The 9,487-nt window shown below is 43.5% G+C and overlaps 1 protein-coding gene across 1 annotated transcript; it reads right to left on the bottom strand.

The window, feature by feature from the left end:
* Nucleotides 1-5,501: 5,501 nt before the first annotated feature.
* On the bottom strand, nt 5,502-8,945 carry LOC116218322. Its single transcript, XM_031559378.2, has 5 exons — nt 8,371-8,945; nt 7,553-7,665; nt 6,116-6,251; nt 5,602-5,761; nt 5,502-5,520 (listed from the first exon to the last, which is right to left on the bottom strand). Exons 1-5 carry the CDS (start codon nt 8,708-8,710, stop codon nt 5,502-5,504), a joined length of 768 nt encoding a protein of 255 aa, XP_031415238.2. The 5' UTR covers nt 8,711-8,945.
* Nucleotides 8,946-9,487: the final 542 nt, after the last annotated feature.

The following is a 9,487-nucleotide window of genomic DNA, read 5'->3' as shown; positions in this document are numbered from 1 at the left end:
GCCTAGCTTGAACAGATGGTCAAATGGTTCAGCCGGTGGCATGTATCGACTCTGAGCCATTTGATTGTCTTTTGGTGCTCTTCCATTTTCCACTTTAAGGAATAAACCCTACATTTTGAGCTGAGTTCTGTGTTGTGTTCCCTTTCTGTTGCAGTTTGTGTGGCTGACCATAACACCCCTAACCTGTGTTTGGGGTTGGAGAGGATGCTGTGTGTGAGGCCATCTTCGCTGCGATCCTGGAAGCGGCGCAAGAATTGAGGATAGTCAATGCCATTCTTGCGCAGCTCCATGCCACAGCGGGCCAGGAAGAGGCCCAGGTGCTCCCGCTTCAGACGCAGGTCAAAGCTCCGCAGCACCTGCAAAAACTCCTCCCCTCCCACCTGAAGACATAGCACACAGGAGACAGGCCAGCTGTCATGTAAGACATACAGTAGGTCCAACCTAAATGAGTGGAACAACACACAGCACTTACTTCCAATCAATCAATCAATCAAACAATAAATCAATCAATCAGTCAATCTATCTATCTATCGATCTATCTTTCTATTTGCAATTATAATAATATAATGCACTCCACTGTGTACGTTGGAGTGTATGCAAGATGGCCAAAACAACATTGTTGACACTGCACTCTATATATATCATAAAGTGTATAAATACACACACACACACACACACACACACACACACACACACACACACACACACAGTTGCAATCAGAAATATTCAACCCCCGAAAGCTGGTTGGAAGTTTTTTTCAAAGAGCTAGATTTTGCTTTGGATGACTTCTTTATCAGTTGAGTAAAACATAAAATCAACAAAGAAAATGTATGATGTAGTATTCATGTGCAACAGTATATATTGTAAATAACGCCATGTCACAATTATTCAACCCCTATAGAATACTGCTGTTTTGAAAACCTTCTGATGGTATTTTGGCCTAGAGTGGAGTTAAAACATAATTAAGCCTTTGGGAGCTCTATAATGATCCTTCATTTGCTTCAGCTGTGATGCATACATAAACCCCACCCATGGAGGTGTTCAAGGTGAGTTGCAATCATGGCTAAGACTAAAGCACAATTTATGGTCGTTCGTTTGCGGAGACACAGAGACACGGAGAGCCCTCTCCGTCGTGGGAAACCCTCTCCGAGCACCTCTCCGTGGCCTGACGTGCACCTCCCAATTTTTTTAACTATCCGTCTCCATCAATACATCGCTGTTTAGCTTGTGGGTAGTAGTCTGCCAACATTAGATAGCTGGCTCAGACACCTCGCAAATCCCCTCAGACGTATTTGTCAGTTACAATAACAGGGTTATTACATTGCAGTGTAAATTTTTTCTCGGTAACTTTAAAAGAAATCTAAGCAAAAAAAGTCAAACAAACAACTTGTATGTACAAATACGACCATCTACAGAGTTTGGTCCGCTGCCATCTTTTTTTTTAAAAATTGCTTTACAACACCCACAACCGTCGGAGAACCATAAATGAAAACGAGTCCGTCGAGGCAACTGCGTGACCACGGAGTAATGGAGTCGTAGAAGTATATTGAGCCCTTAAGGAGCTTCCACAAAAGCTGAGAGAGGAAATTATTTCATTGCACCTGAAAGGAATTGGATATAAGAAGATTTCCCAAAGATGTAACATTCCAAGAGACACCATTGGTAGCATTATAAGGAAGTTTAAAACTCATGGCACAGCTGCAAACCTGCCTGGCCGTGGGAGAAATTCCAAAATGTCATCAAGAACCCTTAGCAACTTAATCAGAACAACTAAGAAAACCCCCCGTGTTAATACAAAAAGCCTACAGGATGACCTGATGAAGTGCGTCAGAGGCAACTATAAGACGAGCACTGAATAAACAAGGACTCCAAGACGCACTCCACTCTTGACCACGAGGAACATCAAAGGTCGACTAGAATATGCCAGGAAGAATTTGTACAGGATTGCAGAGTTTTGGGAGGCGGTTCTATAGACTGATGAAACTAAACTGGAACTGTTTGGACACATGGACCAGTGGTATGTCTGGTGTGAGAAAGGCCACGCTTATGACCAGAAGAATACCATCCCCACGGTCAAGCATGGAGCTGGGTCATCGATGATGTGGGGATGTTTTTCTGCTGCAGGAACTGCCAATCTTGACCGTATACCTGGCATCATGGATTCCCAGAAAGACCAGGCCATTTTAAAGAGGAACGTGATGCCTTCTGTCGGGAAATTGAACCTTGATGATCATTGGACTCTCCAAGCAAGACAATGATCCCAAGCACGCTTCCAAGTCAACCAAAGCTTGGTTGAGAAATAGTTCCTGGAATGTCCTGGAGTGGCCTTCTCAGTCCTTGGATTTAAATCTTTGGTGGGATATGAAGAAGGCAGTTGCAGCACAGAAGCCATCAAACACCAATGAGCTAGAGGCTTTTGCATGTGAAGAATGGGCAAAGAATCCAACAGAGAGGTGAAAGAAGCTTGTCATCACTTACCGAATACACTTATTAGAAATGATAAAGGCTAAAGGATGCTCCACAAAGTACTGAAGCTGGGGGTTGAATAATAGTGCACATGCACATTTGTGAAAAGAGTTACATTTTTCATTTGAACTCAAAGTTAAGTCAATTTATGTTCTCGAAATAACTCAAATATGTATCAATAAATATGTTTTGATTGCAACAGTGTGTTTGTGTGTGTGTGTGTGTGTGTGTGTATATATATATACAGTACACACACACACACAAACACACTGTTGCAATCAAAAAATATTTATATACAAGATGTATATATAAGATACCTCACTCATTCATGAATGGATGTAGTCATTCATATGTCACAGCTACTCAAGTGCAAAGTGATTGGGTGAATGTAGCTTTACCTTCCCAGAATGCTCGGGGTCAAGCCGCTCAAACTCCACCCTCATCTTCTGGACACCGTCCCTGAACCTGTCCTTAAGCCAGGTTTCCATGGTGATAGAAAGTTGGCGGTCCTCTTCAGCCTTAGACAGGGCCCTGGGCCGCCCCGTGGCTACTGGGAGAAATAGGTGAGGATGATGTCAAATAAATGACCTTTAACTTTTTGTTGTCATGTTCACTGGGTTCCCCTGAAGATTGTGGTATCTAGACAACATTTAGGGCAATGCTCATAGCCGATTGCTGTTTAGGCACTACTGTAATATACAAAACTCTCAGCTGCATCACCTGCAGAGATAAATGGTTGCATCAGGATTACAGTGGGCAAATATTAGAATGTATTTATTTATTTATTTGGAAATTAATTATTATTAGTACATTTGGACACCCACTATGTAGGACAAGTCCTGATAATGACCTGCTTCTTTGTGGTGAAAATATTTATGTATGATCAGAGTATTTTCAGTGGAATTTGGGTGTCTACTAAAAATCAGCACATTGGTGAGTGAGTTTGTGTAGGTCTCTAAATCCCTGAATGACAGGACAGTGTAGTTTGCCACTCTACGGAGAGTAGGGATTCAGTGTTTGAGCACCCTCTATGGGAGAGACAGAGTCATTGAACTGAAAAAAATGACTTTCTTTATGTAGAACCATACATTTTCGTAGATTTCATAGATGATACATCTGAAACACATACTTTTCAAATCTTCATTTTGGGGTGGTATTGTGATCTTCTGAATTTTATTATCAAGGGTGTCCAGCCTCTTTCTTTTGCAAAGCCCAAGTTTCTTAAGTAAAACCTTGAGTTTCACAGCTCCAAGTGCATCAATGTCAAACCTATTAAGATAAAGAGAAAGAGAGAAAGACAGAGAGAGAGAGACATAGAGAGAGAGAGATTTAATTTCACTTCAAGGTCTGATTGCACTAAAAGTACAGTAATGAAAAAAACACCTCTTCCACAACTTCTCAAACTCTGACTCCTCCATGCGTAGCTCAAGCTGTTCTAGAACTCTTTTCAGTTCTGGAGCTACAATCCATCCAGGTCCTTTTGGTTCTTGTACAGGGAGAGATTCTACAGCCTCCAGAAATCTAAAACACAAAAATACCAGTAACACAGACTCTGAAGTATCATAGCTATTTTTAAAGCCTAGTTTCTCTAATATGGTTTATATGTTTGAACCAGAAGTTTTATGATTTTTGAAAGTACAAAGTAAAATATTGTATATTGTAACATGTCAAAATGTGGTGGGTTTAGGAAAAGCACTCTTGGTCTGTCCATAGGTCTCTAAACTCCCTGAAAGAAAGGAAAGTAAGAGATGGTTTTTGGTGACTTTTTTTCTGTATGTGAAGTTTCCCAGTCCGCACAGCTAGAGGGAGACTCTGAATGACTATGGATGAATGTTTGCCTGCAGAGTTACTAACGGACATTTTCAAAAGACAACATCCCCCAAGGGGCATGCAATAAATCCTGCCTGGACAGAGTCTTAAGGACACACACAAAGGCACACACATACACACAGAACCTGCCAGTCAAAAACATCAGTGGAGAGGGATAATGAGATTAAAGAATTCAGAGTGACTGGACTTTCCTCCCCCTTTCACTCTTTACTCTAATTCTGCGTTCTCTCTCTCTCTCTCTCTCTCTCTCTCTCTCTCTCTCTCCATCACTCTCTCTCCCTCATATTTATGATATGAGTGGAAACTCACTCTCATAGTGGAACAGTCTCTCTCTCTCTCTCTCTCTCTCTCTCTCTCTCTCTCTCCATCACTCTCTCTCCCTCATATTTATGATATGAGTGGAAACTCACTCTCATAGTGGAACAGTCTCTCTCTCTCTCTCTCTCTCTCTCTCTCTCTCTCTCTCACACACACACACACACACATTCAAAACATACACAAACGGCCTTCACTCTTATTGTCAATGGCCCTGAGGTGCATGGGGAAGCACTTTAATACACTTTATTTTTTGCTTTTTATTTTTGTGTGTTCCCTGAGAAAAGAGAGATGCATATACAGATAGATGCATATACATAGATGCATATACATAGATCTCTGTCTATCACACACACACACACACACACACACACACACACACACACACACACACACACACACACACACACACACACACACACACACACACACACACACACACACACACACACACACACACACACACACACACACACACGCACACAAACACACTCACACACACACAGTTGAGATTATTCTATCTTAAGTATATCGTCAGTCAGTCCTGTCATTATAGTCATTATGAACAGTTTAGTGGTGTTTTCCTGAGTAAACAACATGACATGTTTGCCAAGGGGCAAGGTAAGAATTGTATTGCTATGTTCATGGTGCTATCTTCTCTTATCTTATATTAATATATTACTTAAAATGACTGATGACCAGCTATTTAGGAGCACAACTCAGGATGTAGCTGTCACAAGGCACTACATCCAGCGACTAAGTGCAGGTATGCAGTATGCATTATGCAGTATGCTGTCCACTCCATGGCTAACTATGCTATTTGAAACCTCAAGGAGAGATGGCTACACTCACTAACAGAATCACTCTGTCAGCAAACTAGCAGAGCTGCTCTACACCTGTGGGCCCAGACTGAGGGACAGGGCACAGTGGATGGGACCACAGCTCCACACCTCCACAGCCACCACCGCACAGTCCTCTCTCAGGCCTCACCTGCTTCTGGCTGGGCCCCGGAGGAGGGAGAGAGCCTGGGATGCCCGCAGCACATACCCCAGGTTGGGGGCCTGAGCAGGGGAGAGCCAGGCAGCAGGGCCGGTGAGCACAGGCTCTTGTATGGCACAGCACAGTTCATCAAAACCAATTACGGCCTTTTCTGAGAGGTGCAGCCTGCAGGAAAAACGTGAGGATAGGGGTGTGAAAGAATGACTGGGGAGGATGCTCAGGTTTATGGTCACACACAACCATCACTTCTCTCTCTCTCTCTGTTTTTGTCTTTATTTACCTTAGAAGCAACTGTTTGAACTGTTTCACTGAGATGAATCTCCCCAGGAACCTGGTTAGCACTACAAGCAGAACGTCCCTGAAAAACATACAACCATACATGGTGTGTGTGCACATTTACACGTGTGCATTTGTGTGTGTGCATGTGTGTGCGTGTCATGCATATATACTGAATGTGTGTATGTATGCAGTGTGTGTTCATGTGTGAGCTTTTATGTGTTAGGACTGTGTGGAAGTATGTATATGTTGGTGAGCGTGTACCTGTTGACTGTGGCTTTCCCCTCTGGATTGTTGCTCCTGAACATGTTCTTAAGGCTGAGGGATCCTGCAGCTTGTGTCTTCTGCCTGAACTCATGCTCTAGCTAGAGTTTAGAGTCACGGTGGGAGAAAAAAAGGCTTCATGCTGATTATATAGATGACAATCTCCACAAAAGGGAAAACAATGGAGTACCAAACCTTCCGTGGCTCAAAAAAGCTTATATTGATGGGGATGATGGAGTGATTTGTCAGATCAGATGTGCTGTGTTTGTGTGTTTGTGTTTGTGTTTGTGTGTGTGTGTGTGTGTGTGTGTGTGCGTGCGTGCGTGCGTGTGTGCGTGCGTGCGTGCGTGCCTGCGTGTGTGTGTGTGTTGGGGGGTGGGGAGGGGTGATAACTTGATGCGGAGTAGGAATGCATTTATATGTTATGTTCTGTGAAAAGGGGTTATAAAGAACAACTGATCCTCTCTGACAGTCCATCAGTTTATGTATGTGATTGTGTGTGTGTGTTTGTGTGTGTGTGAGAGAGAGAGAGATAAAGAATGGGGGGAGAAAGAGAAAGACTGGGGGAGGGAGAGAGAGAGAGAGAGAGAGAGGGAGAGAGAGAGAGAGAGAGAGAGAGAGAGAGAGAGAGTGTGTGAGGGGTTGAGGGGTGGGGTGGGATAAATCCTCCAGCTTGTCACTCAGCAGATGCACCTGCAGACTGTGTCTGTGGAGCTCTCTCTCTCTCTCTTTCTCTCTCTTTCTCTCTCTCTCTCTCTCACCCTGTGCACACATGCTCAGTCAGGCTAATCCCTCTGGCCCCTGCCTCTGCTGCTAACCGTTGCTGGCTGCTGGGGCCGCGACTCCTGGGCTCCCCACTCTACACTGATGAATAGACATGGTACGCCGGCAGCACAGCACACTGACGCTTCAAACTGTGGGATAATATTTGCCTTTGAAGTGGTGCGGGAAAGCTAGCTGCACAGTGTAACAACCTCCATCAATGAAAAAAGAAAAGATTATTGTAGCTGAGTTTTCTTTGAATGGAGAAGAAAACAATGTGGCGAATTTATATTGTTTTAATCTCTTATTGGATTATCTGGACTCTGGAGTAGATGATGACATATGGAATCTTGCCTTCCTAAAAATTCTCTCTCTCTCATATATATACTGTGTGTATATATATATATATATAATATATAGATGTGTGTGTGTGTGTGTGTGTGTTTGTGTTTGTATATGTGGGAGGGGGGGGGGGGAGATGAAGGGTAGTTTTTCGGCAAGATTTAGCATTTAGGATAGAGACTGGAAACACTACAGTTAACTCAGCCAAGGAAAGAGCAGATTATTTGTAAATTCATTCAAAGGAACATGACAAATCTATCTGATAATGTGTCAGTATGACATGTCCCTTGCTCTATACCTGATCCACCTGTATCCTCAACTGGGCTCCAGGACAGGATGAGCTTGTGGCGGAACTACTGATGGCCTGGCTCACATGGCTCTTTGTGCGGCTCTCTGGCGCCACCCTCTGACCTGATCCAACACAACATGAAAACACTTAGCGCAGAATCAAACACGCTTACTGTGAGGACTTTACAACTAGGTCTCACTGGACCATGATGTTGGCACAAAGCTAGAACCAACGTTTGTGTTCTCTAGGAGATGCATCCAGAAGGTGTGGCCTACACTACGCTTGCTATTAAGTGTAGGGTTTAGACAATGTGCCAGGAACATTACTTGTCTCAGTCGATATTTTATCAATGATCTAAGTGTTTGAAGTACCCGAGTAACATTTGTTAGTGGGTCTACTGCCATTTCGTAGGTCCTCATAAATTATATCTCCTTTCAAGTGAAAGATGCCCACTTGATCCTTGTCTTTAGCTGTGAGCGCAGAGTGCCGTCGTGTGGCGATGAGAGGCAGTGTGCCACATTCCCACCTCAAATTCTGGTGTGACAGAGGTGATAGGAAGTAAGCCTATTCGTCTCGTTCTCATCGTTAAGCTGAAATGTAATGTTGAAATGTAATTTTTCATTTGTGGTTAGGCAAGTTTGTAAAGCCTGTGTGACCATTAAACCTCGAGCTACTTTTAAAACCAGGTGCTGTTTATGGTGCTGAAAATGAAAGAATAAGAGGAGTTAAAAAAAGAGTCTATACTTTCGCTCACTTTTTTAATGATTGGACTAAATTACTTAGATGGGTCCATCTGTAAATTTAACGGCAGACAGCCAGGCACTCACCGAAGATGGGCAGCCTTGGTGTTTCTCTGTCAGGAGTTAAGATCACCTCCACTCCTTCAAGAATCGGCGGAGGCACGATAAAACTGCCATTGTCTGCTCGTTGGGCTCTCTCCTGGCGAAGACTTCTGAGGCCTTTCGACGACTGACTTCTGAACGCAGAATCCAGACTTTTCTCCTCTTCGGACATTGGTCGGCTGCGGCGCGTCAAGTGATTGTGATTCCCGGTGCGATCGGTGGAACAGCCTGTGAGGGATAAAGTGTCTGGATCGCCCAACTTTGTGAAGGGATGCTGAATCTCTGGTAATCGTAAGGAGGCAACTGACGAAACTCTGGTTGACATCCTAATGTTGTCGGCGAGGAGATGTAAGAAAGAATTACAGAAGATTTTAACCTGTCCCCCCAATAGGTCTCTGTAGTCTACAATGTTTTATAGTAGCTTAGTCTTGGTGGGGCCCCTCGTTAAATGAATAAATGTCAAGTCCCTCGGTTTGTCAAAGACTGAAAACTTTTATTTGGCTTGAAACACAACTAACCGTTGAGCGAACATTGTGAAGGTTGCCATTAGCGACGAAAAGCGCCCCAGTCCTCTCAGCCAAAGTTACTCTGGTGCGGATCAACAGAGCTGCAATTATGAGACATTTGACACCAGTAAATTATGGAGGGTAATAGCTGTCTACATTTGTAATGTCAAATAGCCAACTGGAATCTGAGCTTGGTAAATATTGGATCTGATATGCTAAATCTAGACAGAAAATGTTTGGCTATAGATGAGTCTCATCAAGCTAAGTTAGGTTAGGTTATTCAGTGTCACTAAATTGCTGTGCCGTTCCAGAAGTGTTGTCTATGGACACGTCTTCATAAAAACACAAAAGTGGGCTAGGCTAAGTAGCTTATTATCCATCCAATATCCATGCAATTATCCATGAGTTTAGTATTGCTCCCTGCTTGGGGGCCCATGTGCCTAGGCAGTGTTGTCATGCCGCCACAAAACAGCTGCCAAACTGAGTGTACAGCAAAACCAGGGAAATGTGAGAAGTGTCCACGCCATAGCCTGTAGCCTATCTGCATGCATCCTGCATGTAAATAGTTAACTGTAACATCAACATTTGTACTGAAA

Source organism: Clupea harengus, chromosome 22 (assembly GCF_900700415.2).
Source record: "Clupea harengus chromosome 22, Ch_v2.0.2, whole genome shotgun sequence".
Classification (NCBI taxonomy): domain Eukaryota; kingdom Metazoa; phylum Chordata; class Actinopteri; order Clupeiformes; family Clupeidae; genus Clupea; species Clupea harengus.
The sequence above is the reverse complement of the archived record's forward strand: the minus strand, read 5'-3'. Positions and strand labels throughout refer to the sequence as shown.